Source organism: Strix aluco, chromosome 3, assembly GCF_031877795.1.
Source record: "Strix aluco isolate bStrAlu1 chromosome 3, bStrAlu1.hap1, whole genome shotgun sequence".
Classification (NCBI taxonomy): Eukaryota; Metazoa; Chordata; class Aves; order Strigiformes; family Strigidae; genus Strix; species Strix aluco.
Window position 1 is genome coordinate 49,328,639 of NC_133933.1, and position 25,487 is coordinate 49,354,125.

Genomic DNA, 25,487 nt, shown 5'->3' on the forward strand with positions numbered 1-25,487 from the left:
TACATACTTGATGCTTTCAGTTTATTAATCAAGGAAATATAATAAGAGTTATGCTTGGCAACTGAAGGTGATGACTGGCTGTGAAGTGTCATGAATTTAAAAATATGAATCATGATCTAGAGGATTAATAATGTCAACAGAATAATATTCATTTTGCGTAACGGTGTATTAAATGTTTGCATAGTTCCTCAGCAGACTGAAGGCTGTTTTGGTGTTTTGATTTCATTTTCTACCTGTTTCATAGTTTTCAGTGAAATCTAGTATGGATTATCGAGGAGCCATGTGGCTAAAACTTTGTCTCAAAAATGATGGTAGAAAGTAGACACAAATTGGATGGTTGACCTAATTTGAACATAGAAATAAAGAATCTGTATTTTCCCAATTTATTCTGGCATATGATGATCAGCATTAGATTTGGCTGTAAATTTACAAGAGAAGTCAACTATTTATCTATAACCTGGACAGGATTTTATTATATTTTATTTTGGTTTTTACCTCTGTCTAATTCACCTCTAATTCCCCCTCCCCCTTTCTGCTAATGGTGGTTTAATGTATATATGCTTTCTGGTTCCCCTCACATCCCTCTGGGGATATTCACTTGTCTCTAGGCCAAAGGCTGAAGTTTACAAAAAGCCCAAACAAATCGGGAGCTTTGATTGAAGCGATATTTAGTGACTATTGAGTGCCTAATCTTTTGAAGTTCCTTGACAGAAAAACTCTAAAATCTTCACATGATGAAAGTCAACAAGTTGTTGTTACATGATAAAGAATCTATACTATACAAGAAGATGACAAGATGCCAAGCTTCAGTTGTGATTGATTCTGACTAGAACATAGTAATTTTGAGTCAGGAAGGACTGCTATGCACCTTTAATACATATCATATACCCAAGTAGCTAAATGGATTTAGAAATTATTTTCTGATGTCACATTATGAAATTGTTCTCAGTGTTACATTAAATGTAAAATTTCTAATTTAGAAATCATGAAATTGGAACCATGTCTGCAATTATTTACTTTAAAAGACTTGAATAAGCACGCGGTACTATTTCAAGGCTGGAAAAAATTATCGGTGTTAAATATTCTGATAGTTTTTCATGCCAGTTAAACATGCCACATAAGATCCTGCCAAAGCTCATTTAGTTACTTCTTTCTTGAGCATTAATGTTCTAAAGGTACCTTGATTTCTCATTCTGCATGGTCCCCATGATCTTGGTGTGAGAGTCCTTCTGCTTGTCTTCAAATTTCATAGTCATGAGTGCTGCTAGCACATGGGTAGGAGGTTCAGATTACTGCAAATGAGCTTGCAGCTGCTGCCTTGTTTAGGAATAGTGGTATTGGTAGAATCAAATTTGTACATAATTGCCTAGTATTTACAGTTCTTGTCCATGAAGTGAAAACCCAGGATTAATTCCTTCTGTGGGCTGGGGAGTTTCAGATCCTTATCTTCAGTGTCTCCTAGGACAATGTTTAAACCATGAGATGGTAGGTTGTTTTGAAAGGTAGAGAGGTACACTTCACTCCTGTTCAGAATTATATTGATATTCATGAACAAGTTCAGGAATGACTGGTGTCCTCAAAGAATGAAGGAGTATGACTGCGTATTTCTAGACCAAATATTTTGACCAGGTGCTTTTTTACTGTTAGTTGTTGCCTCTGTTGTTGATGACTCAGTTATCATTTAACTTCTCCACTCTTCAATTATAGTGTGAAGTCAAGGAAATTAACTTAAATTCTCTGTGGTTTAAGCTAAACTATTTGACACAGAGCTGGGACAGAGGTGGCAGTGTGCTCACAATCATCTTAAATCTCTGCTGGGAAGTGTCAAGTAACAGCACTGCTTCCTGTAATCCAATGTTCATATAACCAGTTCTCTTCCAGTTTCCTCCATGAAACGTCTATGCTAGCTTTCCGCTGAATAAAATAGTCACCAGTGTGTGATCTGGAACCTTTTGTTAAACACCTAACTCTCTCCAGGCAGTGCTTCAAAATGGGGATCAAACAAGGAAGCTCTCTGGATGGATAGCATCTAATGCCAGTCAAAAGGAAATGACAAGAGCACGCTGGTATCTTAACCCTGCCCTGCTCCAGAGTTCACCAGTCTGACTCAGGCAGCTCCTACAGTGCATCCATAACCCAGAATCTCCTTTTATTTCAGATGGTCACCCCTCCTATTCCATCAAACTTTGGCACAGCTCCTAGTTCTTCTGTGTTTTGGGCTGCCTGGGTGAAAACTTATTGCAGCACCATTCCTCATGGCTGTCCTTACTAAGCCTGTTCTTTGTTCCTAACTGCTCCACAGTCAGTGGCTTCCTGCCAGAGTTTGTACTGCAAGGGCTCACCCCTACATAAAGCAGTTATCAAAGGAAGAGGATGGACTGGGGTTCATCAGAGAGGTGGGAGGGCTGCCATCATACTTTACTCTTATTCCTGCTGTGCTGCAGGTTTTCTACACAGTAGACCAAATTCTGTAGTGTGCATTGCCATGAATATAGGTCTGCTGAAATCTCTGAGTTAGACCTGTTTGTACTAGTTAAAATAAGAAGAAATTGTCCCACTGAGAGGCTTAACTTTATAGTAAGAAGAGAACTCTGGGCCCAATTGATCTTATGAAGTGTTTTGCTATTGACTTTAATAGTCTAATATTTCCCTGTTACTTCATTTTAATACATTTACCCTTTGGGTGTGAGATTCTTAGTGTCAATGATTCTGTCTATGGCCTTCAAAAATCTTCATTAACTTGGACATCTTGGGGATTTTTTGTGTGTTGGTTGTTCCTGAAAGTAAATAGTTAAACCAAGAATGCTGTCAAGTTAAATCTTGAATTGCATGGGAGACAAAGAAAGAATTCTGGCTTAAAAAAGCAGTAGCATCATAAAAACACAGAAGACTAGGTTAGTAAAAGCATAGTGAAAGCTTTTCTTTCTCCAGGGCTGATGAGGATTTGTGTCGTGGTGGGGTTTTTTTTTTGTGGTTTTTTTTTTTTTTTTTTGCAATTGACTATTGGCAACTGTCTTATATACAACTCTTCACTTACATTGGAGAAACGCAGCATTTATTGAAGAGGGAAGGTTAAGGATTATTTGAAGTCTGAAATTATATTTTTGACACTTTCTTCTTTCATGTATGTATGTTTTCTTGACTCAACATTTTAGTAGTCTCATACCTTTTCCTCAAAATTGCTGTGGTAAAAGATCAATGCAGTAGCATGTCTATGGATTTGAGTTTTATGATATACATAACATGGCAGACCATGTGTTACATATGACTAAGATGAAGCAGACTGTTCTAGCCACCTCTGCTGTAATAAGAATATATGCTGTCTTTGTATAACACACGATTTAGACAGTAATCCTGGAGTTTGATTAAGAGAAGTCTACAGCTGGAGAGTTGATTTGACTCGTAAATATAGATAAATGTCTTAAGTGACTGATGGTCTCTGTCAGTTTGTGAAGCTCTAAAAGTTGTCAGTTAAGAATAATAGGACTAATCCATTCACATGGAGGTTTCCTATTTGTCATCTTAAGTATGCATAAATAGCTAAGAAAACAAGACAATACTCTTCTCAAGAAGTAATAATCTCTTTTTATGCTTTTTTTTTTTAATAAAGTTATCTCTTTTTAGTGTTCTAGAGTTGAGACTCTAGTTTGTTTAACAAAACTAACTGCAATCTCATTTCTAGATTGAAGTATACTTTTGACAATTGGGAATAATTTTTAACAGTGGCCGAATTTTATGAGGATGACTAAAGATTACATATAACAGAAATTACTGTTCTGAGGGCCTGTTTAACTGAACTGCACTGAACTTTAAAGGGTAGAAATAAAGGAAAATAAATTCACCTTGTTTTGAATCTGGGAAAGAAGATAGTTATACAAAAATTGCCAATTAAAGTTCTCATAACATGCAGTAGAGTGTGCTTTTATAGATAACTGATTTAAGGCAAAAGTCTTCATGTACTGCTTTTATCTGTGTTTGGATAATGACAATCCAGTTTTCTTTCAAGATAGTTGCTGGGGGTGTGTGTGTGTGGTTTGTTTTGTGGTTTGATTTTTTTTTTTTCTTTCTGTGGTGACTTAATTTATCAAATCAGAACACTTATTTTTTCACTTTCAGATAACTTCTGCCAAGGGTTATAATAGTGTTAATATTTTAATTGTTAATATTTGTTCTAGTATTGACTTTCTTTTGCTTCTGTAATTTTTCCTTTCCTTTATTTTTTTTTTTATTTCAGCTGAGTTTTCAACATAAGATTGGTATCCTTTACTGCAAAGCAGGCCAAAGCACAGAGGAAGAAATGTATAACAATGAGATGGCAGGACCAGCTTTTGAAGAGTTCCTTGATCTGCTGGGCCAGAGAGTACGGCTAAAAGGATTTAGTAAATACAGGGCTCAGCTAGATAATAAAAGTAAGTTATGTTTCCAACGTATGGTAGAAGCTATAATTATCCAGTTAATCTGCAAATCCTGTTTTGTTTTTTTTCATGCTCTTGAATTTAAGTTTTCATTAGTAAGGTTATATGGTCAATGAGAAAAATGAAGCATATGATAAGAGCATGTATCACACCTTGTCTGAAAGATTATTTACTTTTTCTGTGGCATTGGTAGAAGTGAAAATCAAAGCAACTTATTTCATTTGTTTGCACTTAAAGTCATACTATGTGAGTGATATTTTTTATATATTTCAGAATTTCCCAGCTACACTTTAGCATCCTATTCTTAAAAAGGCAAAAGAAAAGATATGTATTTCAAAATATGGAGTCATGACAAGGGACCGATTTCCTTAATTCAGCTGAACTTCTGTGCTTCTTTTTAATCAACATACATATTGAAGTTTATATTTGAGGAGCAATCAAGTTTTCTCAGTTTTCTAGTTTCTCACACATGCACAGTAAGCATGTTGTCATTCAGCAGTTGATAAACATTCACCTACTTAACTGTGTTATTACCGCCATTTCCTCGGGTCTTTCAGTTTCTCTAAGTGCAATAGTATAATAATTTAATTGTACAAATTTGTTGGACTTTGTAGCAAAAATAGGAACTGAAGTATTGCTGTTAAAAAAGTCAATAATATATTAATGTACTTCACTATTAGCACTGCTTTTCACTACCCTTAAATTTAACTTAACACATTCTTAGTTTAATGTAGTTTTAACAGGATTTTGACAACTGATCACTATGAGCTGTGATCTACTTTTTTGTAACATACTATTTTTATAGATATAAAGACTAGATATAAGGAAGAAATTTTTTACAATGAGGGTGGTGAAGCAGTAGAACAATTTGCCCAAAGAAGCTGTAGATGCCCCATCCCTGGAAACATTCAAGGTGAGGCTGGACGGGGCTCTGAGCCACCTTAGTTGAAGATGGCCCTGCTTATTGCAGGGGAGTTGGACTAGATGACCTTAAAGGTCCCTTCCAACACAAACCATTCTGTGACTCTGTGATTTGATTTGCATCCTTACTTTTGCCGTAGCTTGCGTATTACATCCTGAAAATATAATTTTTTTTATATACTGTACATGGCCTGTGTATAACAGAAAAGGAATATGAAGTACATCTTTTTAAACTGTTAAGTCCTGCTACTTGTGTGTGTATTCTACTTACTCTTCTTATCAAATAGGAAAGTTCCTTGAACTGTTAGAGATAAGTTGCCAAGAAGAAGCTTAGAAAAGATGTACTTAAAGGAAATTAAGGGAAGATCATCTTTTCTTGCAAGGGATATTTTGCCTTTCAGATAGTCACATAGATTTAGGAATTGATATGTTCCCTTATTTGCTTCTCTGTTCTTCCTGCCACTTATCCACCTGATCTAGCCTGGTTCTTAGGAATCTCTTGCATGTTTTTGCTACTTCAACATCAGTCCTCATTTAACTGGAATACATCTGGATTTTAATATTTTTTCAAAATAGTACATTTGAACACAGATCAGTGTCGTCATAAAAGGATTTCTCTTCTGTTATTAAACTGGTAGTCACCTGATAGACTGTCATATCCTGTAAAGCATTAGGAGAGAGACTTAATGATTTGTATTAGGAATTTTTGGAAACGTCTAGTGTGTGTACATTGTGGTTGATACCCAGTACAGATAAACTGTCCATAGGCCAATCTCTCCAGCAGGAAATGAGATATGTGAAGTTGGTGATAAAACCTCACAGTTTTGTAATGAAGGGAGACCAGCTTTGCAACTCAAGAAATCTTTCACATTCTCCATCTCTAGCAGGGGTGGGAAATGGTGAAAAAAGTGATCTAAATCCTATGACAGATTCTAATTTATGACTTACAAGGTGGGAAAGCTGCAATTCCGTAGCCCTGTCAACCTGCATAAGTACCACATTTATTTTTGTTAACATTATTGCCTCTTTGCTTATGCTTGTTTCACTTTAATAATTCAGACTTGATAGAGACTATGGCATCCTATTTCAGTACAGAATAATAACTCATTTTTCAAATTACTGTGTAGAAATATTTATTAACGTGCTGTGGTTGTCCGACTTCTGGATGAACTGATAAATAGGGATGAAAAATTCAAAGGAGTAAGAGGTGTTTTGGTTTTTGCTTTTTTCCCCCAATCAGAGCGTGACTGACTATCACCTAATAATTTGTACATGTGAAAATATATGCTGGTCTGTCAAACAAATTCAGTTTCTATATTTGCCATGCTTCAGTATGAATGTACATTGCTGATTGGCGTTGTGTATGTATCATTCAGTAACATAATGTTTTACTAATGCTGTGTGCCATTAACAATATTGGTCTGTCATAATATGTTCTCATAGTTTGCAACAAACAGAATGGAATTAAGACAGTTCACAAAGATATAGTCTTCAGTTTTATATGAAATGCAAAATACTGACTTACTGTAATTTTTCTTTGTATTATACTTGTTTTTTTAATATAATGGCACAACAAGTATTACTGCATGTCTTATTTATAATTGAATAATACATTGATTTGACTGCCTGCAGGTTCAGAATAGTGTAATAATTTCATGTCTAGCAGCTACATTTTTGGTAGGCATTATGTTTCAGTAATATTTCTTGCTCAGTTTTTGTAGGATTCACATTTATTAAGTTTTTTCTCTTCTTAAATATCTGACTGTGGGTTTTTTCTTTAAAAAGTTCTTTTTTTAAAAAAATGGTCTGTTTATTTAATATTTTGTTAAGTAATGAATTGGTCCATTTCTTATGGAATATAGAATGTAGAATGTTGTGGTGGGTTGACCTGTCTGGCAGGTAAGCTCTCATCCACTTGCTTGCTCATTCACCCCCCAACAGGATGGGGGAGAAAATCAGAAGGGCAAAAGAAAGAAAAACTTACGGGTTGAGATTAAGACAGTTCAATAAGTGAAGGAAAGAAAAGAAAAACCCAAACACCACCACCACCACCCCAAAAAACCAACACACCACCACAACAATCAACAAAAAGCCCTCCCAAAAACAAGTGATGCAAAGGCAATCACTTGCCACCTCCCATCAGCAGATGGGTTCCCACCATGGAAAAACTCTCCCCGCTCCAGTTTTATTGCAGAGCATGACATTATATGGTATGGAATATATCTTTGGTCAATTTGAGTCAGCTGTCCTGGCTGTGTCCCCTCCCAAACCCTTGCACACCCCCAGCATGCTCCCCAGGGTGGGGTGGGGGACAGCGTGAGAAACAGAGAAAGCCCTGATGCTGTGCAAACACTGTTCAGCAATAGCTAAAACATTGGTGTGTTATCAACACTGTTTTGATCACATATGAAAAACACAGCACCATGTGGGCTGCTGTGAGGAAAATTAACTCCATCCAAGCCAGACCCAGTGCAAATGTGAAGAACATGTGGAATATATTAACTACAAACTCTTTTCTGCCCTCCTTTAGTGCCTTTTTTAATGGCATGCAATTCTAAATCCCAAGACCAAAACCCAGGAAAATTAGAGGAAACTTTACCAATTCAACACTGTATAATTTTTTTTAGTATGTGTTTTAAAACATCTCAATCTACTATAAATGAGGCATTAATATGTTATTATTTGAACATTAATATTCTCATTTGTAATTTAGTGATGGATTATATTATGGATAAATTGGATTATGTTTGCATTTAATTTCCTTGTACCTGTAAAGAGAGAAATGAAGGTGAATGGAACTGAGGAAATGTTGCAATTTTATATCTACAGAGGAATAGTGCTGTTTCACTTTTGTTTGATATGCATTTCTGAAAAACAGAAATGTTTCATAACTGAAAAAAAAGTTTAGCCAATTTTTCTCAAACTTTGTGAAAAGAAACTAATGTTCAGAAAGGAATGAGGTGCAAAAATGTCAGCACAGATATAATTTTTTTCACTAAAATTATCAGCAGAGTAATGTTTGTAGTAGCAACCGTTATGTAAATTTAATCACAGTGGGCCTTAGTAGGTGTTCAGTAAAGCATCTGTTGAGTTAGAAGATTTCAGCTTGCTTAGTGTAAGGGACTACATTTCAGAAGAAAAACTTGCTAGCTCATTTCCAAAGGCAAGGTGCTAAATCAAAAGTATTCAGCTAAGTAGGATGTTGTATTAAGAAAGCACTGATTTAAGGGTAAGGAATCTGCCTTTCTGTAGTAAGTATTTAAAGACACTGTTTTGTGCAATGTCTGTTCAAGGTAATTTGACTTTATTTAATATCTAATTGCAAAAGGAGTCAGGGAGTAGGGTTGCTGAGATCAGTATCGTTCAGGCAGATATTTGTATTTCACAATATAATTTATTTCATCCTACCTCTTCAAAACTCTTGTCTTTCTAAAATGCCATGGAAAGGTTATAATGGAATTATATTTTCAACAAAGATTTTAAAATAGAGGAGTGCAATAATGTGTGCTTTCTTCTAGCAACATTTAAGTAAGAAACTTCAGTGGAAATTATGCTCCCTAATTCTTACCTAACTCTAATTTATTTTACATCAATATTAATAAATGAAGTTAAGCTTATTATTGTACAAAGATAGCTGATGAAGCCAGTTGTAATGTGAATATGTTCAAAATTATACACCCGCATAAATATTTTCAGATTAAGGGCTGCAGATACAGTATGGTTACTGTCAAATTTTACAGTTATGTGTATGTTTATATACTTTTAACTGGAGAACTAACATGGCCAATCAATTTCTTTTTGGAATACAGTTATTATTTAAAACAAACCCCCAATACCTTAAACAGTGTGTGGAAGAGTGTACTGGAGAATGTTTATTGGTGTATAAAATAAAAAATTATATTTTAAAAATGAGTGAACATGGGAAGAGAGAAGAAAATTTGATAGTTGTCTTGACTCAATAGCATGTTTGTAATCTCCTGCTTTAAAGTTAATTGTACTTACTTAAATAATTCATACATATTAAAGAAGGTAAATGAAGAGGATTAATTTATGACTACAGAGTAAAACTCATCTAATTTGCTGTAAACATTCTGAAGTGCTAACTCTATTAATAAACTTCTTAAATAAAAGAAATGAAAATATTAAGTCATATCATATATGAAATGTATTCTATTCATTTTAAAAGATCTTAGAATTCCCAATAAAATGATTTGACATTGTACTACAATGTATTATGTTTTAAAAATGTCTGATCTGCATTATGTGTGTTAATGTCAGATTTGAAGTAGCATTGTCAGTTTATTTTTGGTAAAGTATGGGATTACTCAATTGTCCTTATTAATGTTTTAAATAATGAAAATACATATTATATAAAACTATACTCAGGTAGCTAAATCTTTGTTCTTTTTTCGTGAAATGCCAAAATATTCAAAAATATATCATTTAGTCCTCATAGTCGGAAAACTCTTCGGGCAGTTTCTTGCAAGACCCTTCTGTGTCATAATATGAAACTAAAAAGTAGATCTTTAGCTGATGCAAACTGGTTTTGTTCTACTGAAAAAAGTTTTAAGTCACATTAATGGATTTAAATTGTAACATGCAAAGAGTGGTGTTCTAAAAAGTGGTATGAATGTTCTATTTTACTGACCTTCTTGCAATTAAATTCATTTTCAGCTGATTCCACAGGAACTCATTCCCTCTATACTACCTATAAAGATTATGAGTTAATGTTTCATGTATCAACAATGCTTCCATACATGCCCAGTAACAGGCAACAGGTATGTTTTTTAACTTTTCATTGTAGTTTTACATTATAAATGTTTGACATTGAGGGTTTTTTTTAAAGTAATACTGTTTTAAAACTGAATTGTTTTATATGAAGTGTGACTGAATTGTATCTTTTTTTCTTGAAATATTATAAGGCATTAGAAATCTCATAGGATTTTTATATTATATAATGCAGGAACTTGTCCTGTCTCCCCCATTTCGTATTATTAAAAGGTAATGTTGCCTGTGCTGAGTTACTTTCAGTTCAGACTGGATATACATCTTATGTATGTTTTAAACATTGAATGGAACAAAGCTTGAAAATAGTCTTATGGTTAAAATATGCACGTAATAAGATTTTAAAAATGATTCCACTTAATCCTTATATTAAAGATCTTGAAATGTTTATTAATGTGTCAGCTTAGTAGTAAATGCTTAACTGTATCCTTCAAGGTGTCTGGTTGTGAAGACAGAAAACTGCAGTGTACTTATTTTATTTCTGGAGAATTCACTTTGTTTATGTAATAATTCAGAATATCTTTAAAGCATTAAGGATGGCTAAAAAACAGCACAGCATCCAAAGTGTGCAGTGCACCAGTAAGGTTACTCTGTCTTGCCTGACTCTGATGTTTCATGCGACTGAATTAAAAAGTACAAGCACATTTGGTATAATATATCAACATTAACACTTAAAAAAAAAAAAAGAATTGCACCTATGTCAGACTAATGATAATTCATAAATTTCTGTGCTTCTACTGTGCCTTTTTCTGGGTCTGCAGAAATAAAAGTTGGATTTATTTAGTTAGTTTTAGAATATTATCTCATTGCTATGCAAGATTTCAGTCATTTTGGAGGGTCGTCATGAAATAAAGATGCTATCTCACTCTTTTTGAACAGCATACAAAAGATGGTTACTGATTGTTAAACCATATGTGAGTTGTATCTTTCATGTCTACCCTATCAGTAGGTCTTGTGGGAAGAAAATGAGATGTGTCAAGGCGGTAAGAAAAAGATAAAAGATTAAGATTCTTGAGAAAGGATAAATGAAAATTGAAATGGAAGAAAATACATAATGTATTTATGTATTTTAAATAGTCAGTGCGTAATATTCTGAACTGTTTGAAGAACTGTTTCAAGTGAACAGTTAAGACAACTGCAAATTTTACTGTATTACACTTAGGATTTAGATGTGGTTTAAAGAAACTAAGTTAGGAATCAAAAGACAGAAACTTCACTATATGAATAATATGAATGTTTAGATGACTCACATCTTAAAATGTGTAACTTTCAGGAGACAGAATGTTCAGCTGTATCGCACACTCAACTGTGCACTAGCTAGTAATCAAGGTATCAGATCATCATCACTGATTTGAGATTGTTCCACTTCTCTAAACTTTCACTTATACCTTATTAAAATACAGAGTTAGTTTAGTAAACACACTAGGAGTTGGACTGTCTGTAATCAGTCATAACAATCTTTGACTGGAAAGCACATGTAAATAAGGAAAACTGTACACTATTAAGAAGATATAATACACTGAATGAGCTTGCCTTAAAAGGAAAAAATTAATATTTTCGTAGCTAATCACAGGCACTGACAGTAAATATGGCCTTACTTGGAGTTTATTACTTTTGTTGTTGTCTTTCATGATTTTCCCTTCTTTGTGAGAACAGGATATCCTCTTGCCATGATTCGCTAATTTTCATAATTGTTTGCTGTTTGTCAGCTTCACTGCTGTGTTGCTCAGCCACCCCCTATTACTGTCCTTTCAATTCTTCCTGTACCTTCCTTTCATTCTCATCATTTCCTTATGTATCTGTCTTTATAGTCAGGTGATGATTCTTGTGTACAGCAAAATCTTCCAATTTTAACTCCATCATTTTCCCCAGCAACAAGCACTCCTTTCCACGGTGTTTTAGTAAGCTCTCATAATTGTCACTTTAATGGGTTCAATATTTAGTAGAAGGACCATGTTGTTATTCATGTCTTTCTTGGGATCAAAATAATGTGGCAGTTTTCCAAGTTCAAGTAATATGCCTATCTGAAGACGCACCACATTATTTTTTTAGGTGCTGGGATCTAGCAATATTTGCACAGCATGGACACTGTCTTAAATGTGACAAGTGCACCCAAATGACCAGAATTTAGCCAGCCTTAATGTGCAAAAGGGATCTATAACAATTTTTTAGTGTTCTTCTATTAATGTTAAGTTCCAAAATACATATTGAAGTGTGAAATGTATCAACAGTGTTATTTCTGTTAAGCTAGGATAAAATTCGATTAGGTCTTTTTCCTTGAGACATTTTAGATGCTGAAGACCACAGATGCAGTTGCATCAGTTGTGCTCAGGACAGAGAGAGACTTACAGGTCCTGTGGAATATGAATGTTGTTTGTCTCTTCAGGGTTCGGCTCACTAACTCTACATACTCAAGTAAGGGGAGGTTAGATCCCATGGTAATTTTCCTCTTAGGTTATATTAGCAATGAAGACCCCCATTCAATAGTTACTTTTTGGTAGTATATTGTGTATGTACTGGCAATGAGGTTATTGCATCCTATCCCTGTGTCCCTTGTTTGGTAATGACTGGGCAAGGTATCGAGTCACTCTTCATCATCTAGGACTATGATCTTCAATAAGCAAGCACTGAGCATTGCTTAGATTCCAAATACCTGTGAGCCAGAAATAGGCCACAGCAGAATTGTTTGTTGCTTCTTCCAGGACATAACTACGCCCTGCTTGGTCCCTGATCAGGACATCCCTCTAGTTTTAGAGCCAGCAGGAGATCCAAAGAGCAAGGTAATTTTCATTTTGGCTGCAACATAGGCTGGGAACTTTCAAGTCAGCTGCTCCTTCCCTAGGACAGAAAAGACTACCAGCCCTGGTGTGGCCAGTTTCTTTTCCTTTACTGGCCTTTTCTTCAAATCATAGTTCAAGGCTTTCCCCTTTAAACTTTACCTTTACGGTGTCCCTTTCCAAATCATTTCCTCGCAAGTTTCCCATTCACACATTTGCAGTCTGCTTGTGTACACATGGTCAGACCTGATTCATCCAAATCAGTTCAAATAATCAAATTAAGTTTTCATCTGGTTTAGTGAAAGCTTAAAAATGAAACAGATATGCAATAATGAAATAAACTTAAATTTAAGCTACTATTAAAATGGCTGGAATAACAAGACATGTGGTTATACCAAACTCTCTGATTTTTGGTACTGGTTAAGAACACAAACTGAAAATACAACTTCTGAAACCACTTATTTTAGAAATGTACGAAAATAAGTTTGAATATTTTCATATTTGACTCTTAACGTTTCATCATTTAATTGAATGTATATATTTCACTGCTGTTTCAACAAGAATTCCTTGTTGTTTTGCAGTTTGACTAGGTAATTAAAATTCCACAGGAGTGGGTAGATTTTTATGGGTGGGCATAACCTGTAAATATGCTGTGTTTTAAGACAGTACTTTTCTTCAGAGATGCATATCTGAAAATTAAGAATTGAGTAGTTAAAATCTTGAAATTAATATAGTAACTATTATTTGGTATACCTAATTTTAATCTAATGGATTCTGCTTTTCTAACATATTTTTCTTACTGGACTCCCCTTTGCATGTGTTGTATTCTTACAGAAAACTTCAGTGATTTCCTTTTGGCTGCCTATTGTACTTGATTGGGTTCATTTTCAAATTCTACCATGCCAATTTAGACTGATACTAGAACGATGTCAGAGTGTGTTTGATGTTTCCTTACTGTAAATAATTCTCTGTAATCTGTGCACTCTGTTGAGAGTTCCTATTGTGTTCTGCATTGGCATGAGACTCTTCAGAGTATGTTAGAAAGGCAGATTAAAAAAAATTAATGACAACCCCCCAAAACCCCAAACCTAAGCAGACCTCAAAATGGGAGAGGAAGGGGAAACTGCGAATCTGAAAAAGAAGGCATAAGTTGGGAGGAAAATCTAGGTTATAGAATGGAAACTAGAAAAGGGTTTCTTATAAATCTTTTTGCTTAGTTACAGTTTCCTTCAATTCCTTTTTCATTTTCAGTATGCTATCCTTATCTCACATTTCCCAGGGAAGTATGTGTTCCCTCCTTCTTCTCCATTCAATACTTTATTCTTTTCCTATTCCTTTATCCTATCCAGAGCACTTCTTTCCATCTTCCAGATCTCCCCGGTTTACTTCTCTCCCCTTTCCAAGTTCTTTGCATTATGATACTCTGCGCACAGCTACAACTGTGCTTTGCCTTTGTGTTGTTTTGCAGTTCACTGACCACTTACGCATGACAGTTATTTATAACAGTGTTACACTGATTTTATTTTAAAATGTTGAAGAAGTCACTAAGATGCAAGCTTGGTAAGGTTCTTAAAAATGATGACCTGACTTCGTATTTTCTATTTTTGTGCCTCTTAGAGGTTTAAGCTCTTGAAAGATAGTTTAGGAATTGGATATGTGAACTGCCATAAGTTTGAAAATACTATTTTTGCTAGTAAAATTTCAAAGATTTCAAAACTTACCTCTTATTAAGTGACTGCTGTTCTTGCTTAAGCAACCTGATGGCAAGCAGAACCTCTTAAAGAGGTCTACAAAAGCAGAAAATATTCTTGAAAACAATGATTGTCTTGAGAAATAAATATAACTTTAAACAGGATGTTGCTTTCTAATTTTTGTAATTTTGCTCTGTGGAAATGTATAGGCATGGGCATGAACCACTATAGCAAAAAAGAGTAATTGGGCAGTTAGTTTTATAACAAAGGCAGAAATGAATCACTTTGTAGCTCATAATTGGAAGGTTTGTTGCAAATTTAACTGTGGTGTAAATTCCAACCTGTGAGATAATAATAACCTCTAAACATGAACTTGTGCTTCACTACTATGATCTAATTGTATGGTTCACTAGCTCAGCAAATTAAAGTATACCTGACACACTTAGTTCTATGATCAGTTCCTTGTGGTGTAATTCTACTGTAATTTGTACGCAACAGGATGTATATCTTAAATTACTCAAATAGCCAGTTATTTTGATTTTAGTCTTAAAAACCTGAAAACTTGACTGACCCACATGACTTATAACAAATAGTATTTTCTGGTTTTATATCTGGTTTAAAGTTTCATCAGAAGTCTTATTTCTTTAATCTGCATTTGGGATTTTGATTATGTTTAAAATAATACAGATATACTGAGTGCTTTAAAATTGTAGCTTGGGCCCTTTATACTACCTTTAGAACAGCATCCTTTGTGTTATTTTAAGAGATATAATGAAACATACTTAAGGGTCTTAGGCTTTAGCATGTGCAACTTTGCTTTTTTTGTTGGTAGCTGAAATACTAACTTTTAATGGAATTGAGAAAATAGAAGCAAGTAGTCTTTTATTAGAAAGATTATGTTCTGTAAAATCAGCTTGATAGAGAAAGTTTTACTTGTTCTGTCATTAAGTTTTCAAATTTATTTTTGTATCCTTTTTAGTTAGACATGAGCTAAGGTAAATCTTTAAGTGTCTGTATGCTATTAGTTTTCAATGCAGACTTAAATGTAGCACATGCTGGACTACTTTTTTCCATCTGTTAATATACATGGATGTTTTATAAGCAAAGGTATTTAAGAAAAAAGTGTAAAAAATTTGAGAGGTACAATATATTTCCGTGAGGAAAGTGAACATCATTTTACTGTGTTTTTTTGGGTTTTTTTGGGGGGAGAGAGAGAAGTGGTCCCTTATTGTTGGACATGTTTTGTAGTTTTTGTTAAGTTTTAGCCTTTAACAATGATTTAGTACTTTAAATTATTCCTCAAATATATTTTCATGATAAAAGCTACCAATTACAAGAATAAGTTTTTAATTAATGAGTTTCTAATATCTATTGTTTCTCCATGAGTCTCAGCTCTGTTCCTCAAGTATGCAGTTGTTAAAACTGGTGATGAGTATACATGATAAATCTATTTTTTAAAAAATTAAGATCATAATATTAAGGACAACATTTAATAAAAATGCAACATGGAAAAGGAAGGTTTATTGAGAAAGAAAAGCAATATTATATTTTTCATATAGAAGCAAATACTACACTGTCAAGAGGGAACTGATGTACAGTTCTCTGGATAGTGAGAACTGTTAAGTGATGTAACATTTTTCTATTGCTAAAGTGATGTGCTAAAGTAAGAGAAATATATTTTTCTCATAGAATAAAAGAGAAATGAGCAGAAAATATGCAGAACCAGTGCGGGGATGCGAGAGAACTCACTAGTATTTTTGTGAACTTAGCCCACTATCCTGTCCCTATCTTTTTTGCAGTTCAATCCAACATCCTTTATCTGTAGCTATCCAGGATATGATTAATCAAAAGCTAATTCTGAAAAATAAAGCTTCATTTATTTTGGTTTTGGGGTTTTTTTGCTAAAATGAAGAAATTGTGATTAATTTTTTTATAACTAATTTTTCAATGCATGTTTCTTGTCTAGCTGCTAAGGAAAAGGCATATAGGAAATGACATAGTTACCATTGTCTTCCAAGAGCCAGGAGCACTTCCTTTTACTCCAAAAAATATTCGTTCCCACTTTCAACATGTATTTGTCATAGTCAAAGTGCATAATCCTTGCACTGAAAATGTATGCTATAGGTGAGTAGAGCCTTATAACTATTTAAGTTTGTTGTTAAGACTACAATGGAACTGCCTCTTCTAACACTTTTGTATTTCCTAGAGATATTATGTATACAGTTTTAAAATTTCTGCTACATTTTCTGTGATTTTGAAACCCCAATGTCTCCCTTACACACATCTAGAGTTATGGGGCACAGTTTGTAGACTTAAATGGGTAAATGCAGAACTCTGCTGATTTCTGGGCACAAAATGGGAATATAACAAGTTAGTGAAAATCTTTGCAGACATAGCAATACAAATTAATCTAGAAACTGTATTGCACATTTCCTTTTTCAAAGAAAGTGATTTAAGATAAAATATTTTAGAAGGCTATTAACCTGTATAAATCCCTGAGTATGACAGTATGTCACTGGGATCAGTCATGGCCTTTAAGCACATTAATGAAAACTTTTGGAGAAATTTCAGATGACCTTAAATCTCACATTAAGTTACTGCATCATGAATTCTAGCAAGATATCTGGGGTGGAAGCCTACTTCTGAACTGATTGGGAATTGTGCAAATAATGATAGGGACTTGAGGCATAATGTTGCAGATTTAGCATGTATAAATGTTATTAATTCATTGTTTAGAATGAAATTAAAGTACATTATGAGATCAGGTCATATTACTGTCTTTTAGCTGTCTTTTAGAATTTAAGCTATCTTCTAGAACTTGATTTTGTTTCAGTAGCTCTTTTGCGTTTAATAATACATGACATTTCATAAGTTACATTCTTCTTATTACTAAATAATGTCTGTCTGTCATCCCAAATGTGACTGCATTTCAGTCAAACTAGTAGTAGCTGTACGTAGTTTGCACAGTATTTTGAAATCCTTTTTCTGTTGAAATACATTATGTAGATATCAATTGTAGGTATAATTGTATCAATGAGAAAATATTCTTATTTCTTTTACAACTTGCTGTGAACTGTCCATATCAAGTATTGCAGGTATTTTGAAAACTTATGAACATACAGTAGGCAACTTAAACAGGTGCAGAATGCTCCCATTATAAACACATCTGACACCAGTACTTTTTCTTTGTCTTCACACTTCATTGTAGCAACATGTCTGAGGATTAAACTGAATTCTGTTTCTATTTATATATTTCTTAGTTTTAGGATCATGCAACTGAGTGACAGCTGAAAATGATAGTCAGACCTACATGAAGAAAATAATTTTTTAAAATACTTTCTTCATTTATGTCTCACAAAGCATTTTAATATTTATTCCATTAAAGAAAGGATGCAGTGACACCCTGAGAAGTCATCCTTGATATTTTTGTGTTAATAAGATACATTCATAATGTCTTTTATATATTTCAAAGAAAAAAGCCATTTTAAAACAGACAACCCAATCAGTTTTCTTTGATGTGTCTAAAATGTCTGAAAATTGAGATGTGAAAGCTAAACCCAACTGTGTAAATGGACTGCACAGAACACAGTTCTGCTTATCATCTGATCTTTTTTTTAGGAATCAACCACTGTATTTTTTCTTTCTATTTCCAGTGTTGGTGTTTCACGATCAAAAGATGTACCTCCATTTGGTCCACCCATTCCCAAAGGAGTAACTTTCCCCAAATCAGCAGTCTTTAGGGACTTCCTTTTAGCCAAAGTTATTAATGCTGAAAATGCGGCACATAAGTCGGAAAAATTTCGAGCCATGGCCACAAGGACACGTCAAGAATACTTGAAAGATCTGGCAGAAAATTTTGTTACCACAGCTACAGTGGATACTTCAGCGAAGTTTAGCTTTATTACTTTAGGAGCAAAAAAAAAGGAAAAAGTTAAACCAAGGAAAGATGCACATCTATTCAGTGTTGGAGCGATTATGTGGAATGTAATTGCACGAGATTTTGGCCAGTCTGCTGACATTGAATGTCTCCTTGGAATCTCCAATGAGTTTATCATGTTGATTGAAAAGGAATCAAAAAACGTTGTGTTTAACTGCTCCTGCAGAGATGTTATTGGATGGACGTCTGGATTAATGAGCATCAAAATATTTTATGAAAGAGGAGAATGTATTCTTCTGTCTGCAGCAGATAATTGTACTGAAGACATCAGAGAAATTGTTCAAAGACTTGAAGTAAGTACAGTTTCTAAAGTGGAATTCCAAATTTTTTAATGAAGAGTTACCTGTCTACATCTCCTTTGAGATATAATTAAAGATGTCCTATGTTTATAATTCAGGAGTGTTTTCAGTCTTCAGGGAGCATTACAGACAATATTCCTCACAACAGCATATGGGATAAGTGCTATCAACCCATTTTCAGGGATGAGGAATCTGATACCAGTAATCTGATAGATTTGCCCAAGGCCATGGATGATTTCAGTGTTGAAATCAGGATTGAAGGGCTAAACTTTTGTCTTCTTTTGCTGTAGCCTGTTTTCATATCACACCTTTGTAGGTAGAAATAGACCTTAATTTAAAAGTATACAAAACCTTAATGTGTAAAATACACTCACTTGGACTTTTTATAATAACCCATGTGAATATTAGCAGAAAAATTTGTATAAGTGATTCTGCTGACTTGTTCCTCTGTACTGAGCAACTGCAGGAAGTAAAGAAGACTAGACCAATTAATGCCAGTTTTTACAGCTGACTGGATAAAGCTTTTCAAATGCTTGATGACCCTGTTAGGACAACTGTCCTGTAACTATTTCAGTCAGTACAAATGAACTGACAGGAATGCCAAGGAAAAGTGCTGATGCATCTACTTCGTGTGGTTATGCTTTGCCCTTTGATTGTAATTTAAGTGATCTAGATGGTCTCAGTTTTGTTTATATTAGAAAGCCCAGTACTGAAAAGAAATCATTATGCTTGCCATTTTTACGCTGGAACAGTTGGACTGCAGCTGATGTTTTAGGGCCTCTGTAGTCCTGCAGTCACATTTAGCATCATTCAATATCATGCTCTAAATAATAACCTTTTTCTTCCAAAGTACAATTAATCTTTCAGTAGATTAATGCCTTTAAACTCTTCTTGCCATTGTTACCATTTTCTCTGAGGTCTTCAGTTTCATTTTCCTTAGACAGATATTTTCCTTCTGAAAAATAGAGTACGCATAGTTCACTCCTATTAAGTACTGCTAAATGAACAATAGGTATTGCTTAACACAGATGGAAGACAAGATTCAAAGTTCTAGTGAAAACTTCTGCTGTCATCAGTGACGACAATTTCTTTTGTTGTTTTTCATTTCGGTTTTACAGAACATGGAAGTATGCCAGTTGCTGAGGATGGATCTTTAAGATTCAGTAATTAAAAACACAGAATAAAATATTTATCTATATTTACTTAAATAGTCCCTCTTTTTTATTGTCAGATTTTGGGTTAAATAATGACAAATTGGCTTTCAGCCTCAAACATTTAGCATCGGTTACTGTCACATTAACCCGAATATTAGCTTCAAGTATCTATTCCAATGAACTCTGGCTGCCCTCTCTCTTTCACTGCCACCTATCCAACTTTCACATTGCTTAAAAGAATTAGCTATCATTATTTGTTTTAAACTTTCAATCCCTGTTTCTTACGTCATATTTTTATCCTTTTCCCCTGTTTCTTCCTCTCTTTTGAAAGCTGCCTATTAATGTTATTCCCTAGTTGTTTTACGATGTTGAATGCTTTCGAAACAGTCATGATATACATTTTGATATAGAAGCTCAGAGGTGACCATTATAAGCACTAAAAAGTATTTAAAACTCTGAATCCACACTTCATATATACCCTTTAAAAACCTTTTAAGTGACTCAGAACACAGCTAAGGTCAACCACCACATGTGCCAGCAGATGCTAAAGACTAAAGCTCAAACTTTAGCTTGATGTAATATCAAACTTCAGTGACCAGATGATTAACCCTTTTCAGTCACTAGTAAAAGCATTTCCTAAAACCAGTGAGTAAAATGTTGCAGTTACTAAATGAGATTGTCAAAGAAATAACTGCATTTTAATGCCTGGGTTTAAATCATGCAGATGAATAGGAAACCTATCTGAATATTCAGATAAAGCAAAGATGTGAAAAGCTGAGACTGCAGTTTTGGTTTGAACGAAAAGGATCAGTTCAGGACTAAAAAAAGAGCTGGGATTTGTCAATCTAGTCCGCTCTGTATTTGTTGGGGAGAATATGTAGTGATATAAAGTAGAAAGAGCAGCAAAAGCAAAATATAGATTAACTTGATGAGCTGTGTTTGAATGCAGAAAAAGCAGTTGTTCTGAGCTTTTGGATAACAGACAATGGCAGAGTGATATAAGATTAAACACAAACCCTGCGTGGATCTTTAGACAAGAATCTGATTAAAAAAAGTCTTCACCTTCTTCATGGGACTTAAAAGATCTCTGTGTTTTAATTTCACATGTTCAGTAGAACGGCAACCAAGTAAGCAGAATAACCTATTTTGAAGTGAAGCAGCACTATATTTTATGTGACATTACTATGTAACACACAGTGTCACCTTTTAGGGGATATACTTCTGGACGACTTGATCTGGAATCCTTTCCATTGAGAATAGATGAATCTTTGGCAGAAATGTTTATCTTCCTTCTCTTTTAACCTTTGAATATTTAACTCACTTGAAGAAGAGATTTTGAGTGCTCTGAGTTGGGGAAATCCATATACTTTGACTGGTGCATTCACACTGTAGTACTCTACAATTATGACATAATGATAAAGAGGTGTCTGCCCCCCAGAAGAATATTGTCTAGTTTCATAAGGATACAATTCCATCCCTCACCTGGGCTCCTGACTCTAACAGCATGTTCTACTTTTTACTGCATGACTAAATATTGTATATATTTTAGAAACATCTGACAGAAGTGTAGGGAAACTAATGAAGAGCTGAAAATTTCATTTTCGCTTATCTAGTTCACAAATTATGAATCTTGTGGAAAATTAATCATGACTGAAGATGAACCTCAGAGCTGGAAAAAAAAGTGTTAAAACACTAAGCTTTCAACATGCCATATAGCTCTAATACTATATGCACAGTTATAAACACAACAGAAAGTTCTGTTTAAAATGGAAATCTTCTAAAAGATACCAAAACCTCAGAGCTGAATAATGACAAAGAAAATAGCTGCTTTTTTTTGATAGGAAGACCCAAAATACAATTTTGTAAACAAAACCTCCAGAGTACTTTTTGGACATCTCAGGAATGACTTTCACATTTTACCTTTGAAGCCTACATCTTCAGAAGTAACTGGAGGGTTTATGAAGTCAAAGTGCTAGTTTAAGTAGCCTAAATTTGCCAGGCAATGATTCTTAGAATATCAGATCCTTGCAAGATCTTTCTCCAATGTTTCACAGATCAGTTAGGATCAGCCCTTAATAAATGGAGGCTAACTGTATTTCATTACTTTGAGTTTGTTGCAGGTTAAAAGCATGAGCATGGACCAGCTCCCTCAGATCAGCAAGGTTACAGTAACTCATGGTTTTGTGGCACTTTGTTCTCATGTGTACAAGTTCTAGTTTTTTCTGATGAGTGACAGATATTCATATAGAAATATTCTCTAAAAGCAATACTGCTTTAAAACTTCCTAAGGTACTGAAAACCATGACTTCCAGTCACTGACCAAGTTGCAAACATAATAACACTCCAAAGCTTTTCCAGTCAGCCCAGCCATTGGACTGGGAAGGGAGTAGAAGTTAGATCTCTCATCCCTGACTCTGTAGCAGACTTGGACAAAAGATTTGTTTAAACAGGAAGTGTAAAAAGGAAGCTATGAAAGTAACTTAAGGTTAATATTTGCTATGTATGAAGTTCCTTTGTCCATGATGGAGACGTACTTTCATAATAGTTGCCAGTGAAGGAGACGGTCCCATCCATTCCCTGCCTGCCACCCCTTTGGAACACTATTTTAAAAACCACTGTGTTCTTCAGCTGTATCGTATCTTTGATCTGTCTGCATGACTGCACAAGTGCTAATGTGATACAAGGGACAGCGTAGTGGTAATAGGGTCTGAGATCAGTTTAAACCTCCCATGGAACTGCACTGAGCCTACTGTATCTGACTTGGGTATTGAAAGGAGTGGTTTTGTGACAGCTTTACGCAGTCACGGTGCCAACATGTCACTAGTTGCACAGTTCTACTCCCTCACCATGCAGCCCTGAATTAGGCTGGATCATGCTTCTGTGGGAAGCGCGCAATAAACTAGTGAGCTAGGCTGCCCAGATTCTGGCTCAGGTAGACAATGGAGGAGGAGAATGAGTCTTCCAAAATAGCCTCCTGAATTAAGCTCAAGCTGTAAAACAACCTTTGCAAAGACCTATCCTATACAACTGACTATACAGGACACTAGCCTCCTAACTTAAGCACCTTAGATTAGATGCCTGAAGTTGAGTAATGCATGTATTTTTGTAATGCATGCTAAAAACGGCCGTAAACAGCGTGAACACCCTTGTGGAACAAAGTGCACTGTGGAACCGCTCTTAATGCAGTGTGACCTTGGGAAGATCCCTTGATCTGTACCATAACATATGCATCTTTAAAGGGCAGATATTTGCCTTGATGGAGTGTGAGATCTTTGAATGATATGTGTTATTATGAACAAAGATTTTTGATAATGTTGTTTCACAGTGGTTAGGTTTTTGTTCTAGTTATACTAATGGAGCTAAAATACATACTGGCTCTGTGACACTGGCAGAAGGGAATGTTAGAGTAACTCACAAATTTACCTTGTAATCTGGACTAGTATTTGGTCTTCTGAGTCTGGTGCAGTATCCCAGCATACACGCTTTTGTATGACTATTTTTTACTGGACAAAACTGTTGAGAAGTTGTTACATAGAAATGAGCCTGCTTAGCAAAGTCTGAATTTGAAGGATTTTGGCTACTCATGTAATGACAGAATTACTTTTCATTGAATATGAAGAAAGTAATTTTTTTGTTTGTAAACTTCCTAGTGACATGAAAACTCTTATCCTGTTTTAGTGATGTCCACATTTGGACATGGTGGTCATTAGGAATCTGACACGGCAAAATAAATCAAAATTATCTTCATTGTTATGTTCTTAAGGAAGAAGTGATGCTAGAACTGAAGCACTTCACTCAATTTGGCTCATGTTCTATCTCAAGTTTAATACTGTCTAATACTGAAGAAAAAATGCCTGCACACCTTCAGTCAGTCAGCCAACAAGAATGCAGCTTCTGACAGGACAGCATTTTGCTTGCTTTGTGTTTTGAAACTGAAGCAGCTGTTAAGTTTTCAGTAAGATGTAAATAGTATTGTGTTAATGTTGGGCAAGAGGGAAGGAACTCGACACGGGTCAGCTAGTTGCTCTGAGGATCTAAGATTTTTAGCATTGTGAAATGTTTTGTTCATTTTGTCTTATGCAGAAACCTTCATTCAACCTCAAATGTTAAAATAATTGTTAGTATTAGTATATTAAAGATATGCATAGCTTTATTGTGTTGAAAATAGATCTGGTTTTGTGTCCAAAGAAGTGAATGTCCTGACAATAGTGTAACAATCTGATACTTCTTTAGATAGTGACCAGAGGATGTGAAACCACAGAAATGACCCTTCGGAGAAATGGGTTGGGCCAACTTGGATTCCACGTGAACTTTGAAGGGATAGTGGCAGATGTGGAGCCCTTTGGTTTTGCATGGAAGGCAGGCCTAAGGCAAGGGAGCCGCCTGGTTGAGATCTGTAAAGTGGCTGTGGCAACTTTGACTCATGAACAAATGATTGACCTCTTACGTACATCAGTGACAGTAAAAGTGGTCATTATTCAACCACATGAGGATGGAGCGCCTAGAAGGTAACAAGCAACAGTTCTCAGTGTGACATTTGGTTTGTTCTCTGTTTTTTTCTGGTTTTTTTCTCTGTTTTTTTTTTTCTCTGCTACTGCTTAAACGATGGCTCTTTTATTGGGGGCCCTCAGGAAATGGATATTGTCTCTCATGTTTGGTGATAATATTATTGAGTCTCTTAAAGCAATCTTTTCCCCAAAATCCCTATTGACTTGTAATAGAAGATAAAATGGGATCCTGTAAGAAATTTAATGGGGAATTTACTTTTGTATGTCTTTGAAAGAGTAAGAAGTAAACTTTAGTGCATCATGACTGAGCTGTTATGAAAGCTGATGTGACTTCTTTTCTTCCACAGGAGAATTTTATATTTTAATATTAAATTTAAAAATTGGGAATCATTCTCTGAAAACTGTACCTTGTCTGTCTTTCACGTTTCTCTGACACCTGACTATTGAAAAAGATTTGTTTTATCTTTTCTTATGTTGAAATTTTAACAAAAGTAATGACATACTGAGTTCTGGACATATATGGTACCAAGTCTTAGAGTTCTCCTCGTTTTATACAGATATCTAATTTAGTCATATTAAATAGGGGATTAGATCAATGAAATAATCAGTTAAAGCAAAGAAATATTGCTGCAACATGAAATAAATGCTCATACACTCAGAAAAAGACTTTAATAAAGATTATTATAGTGACTGTACCATTCAGGGATGAAATGCAATTTTCTTTCTTCAGTGTTCCTTTTTTGGTGACAAAAAGATTTTTGTTCTTCTCTCTGTTTTTGAATATTATGAGGTAGAGAAGAAGTAGGGAAAATTTAAAACTTTATAATAATATGACTTTATTTCTCACATACCTTGTCTAGGCACTGTTAATTTGGCTTTTTCTAAATGAGAACTGTACCAGAGTAAATTGAATTAATTGTTTTCTTGTAGAAGGCCAACTTTAAATCTCCTGTTGATTTTTAATTTAACAGAAAAAACATTAGATGTGTTGCTTTTGGCA

General features: G+C 34.7%; 1 protein-coding gene across 10 annotated transcripts in view; it reads left to right on the plus strand.

Annotated features, from left to right (window-relative positions):
• SIPA1L2 (signal induced proliferation associated 1 like 2) overlaps positions 1-25,487 on the plus strand; it is a 151,048-nt gene that overhangs the window by 76,384 nt on the left and 49,177 nt on the right. For 7 of the 10 annotated variants that reach the window (XM_074818465.1, XM_074818464.1, XM_074818466.1 and 4 more), the window contains 6 exons: positions 4,235-4,409; positions 10,011-10,114; positions 12,824-12,901; positions 16,556-16,713; positions 18,243-18,819; positions 24,213-24,487. In XM_074818465.1, the coding sequence (XP_074674566.1) occupies positions 4,235-4,409; positions 10,011-10,114; positions 12,824-12,901; positions 16,556-16,713; positions 18,243-18,819; positions 24,213-24,487 (1,367 nt within the window). The remainder of the gene's footprint in view (positions 1-4,234; positions 4,410-10,010; positions 10,115-12,823; positions 12,902-16,555; positions 16,714-18,242; positions 18,820-24,212; positions 24,488-25,487) is intronic. The other 3 variants (XM_074818467.1, XM_074818470.1, XM_074818472.1) reach the window with 1 other exon arrangement.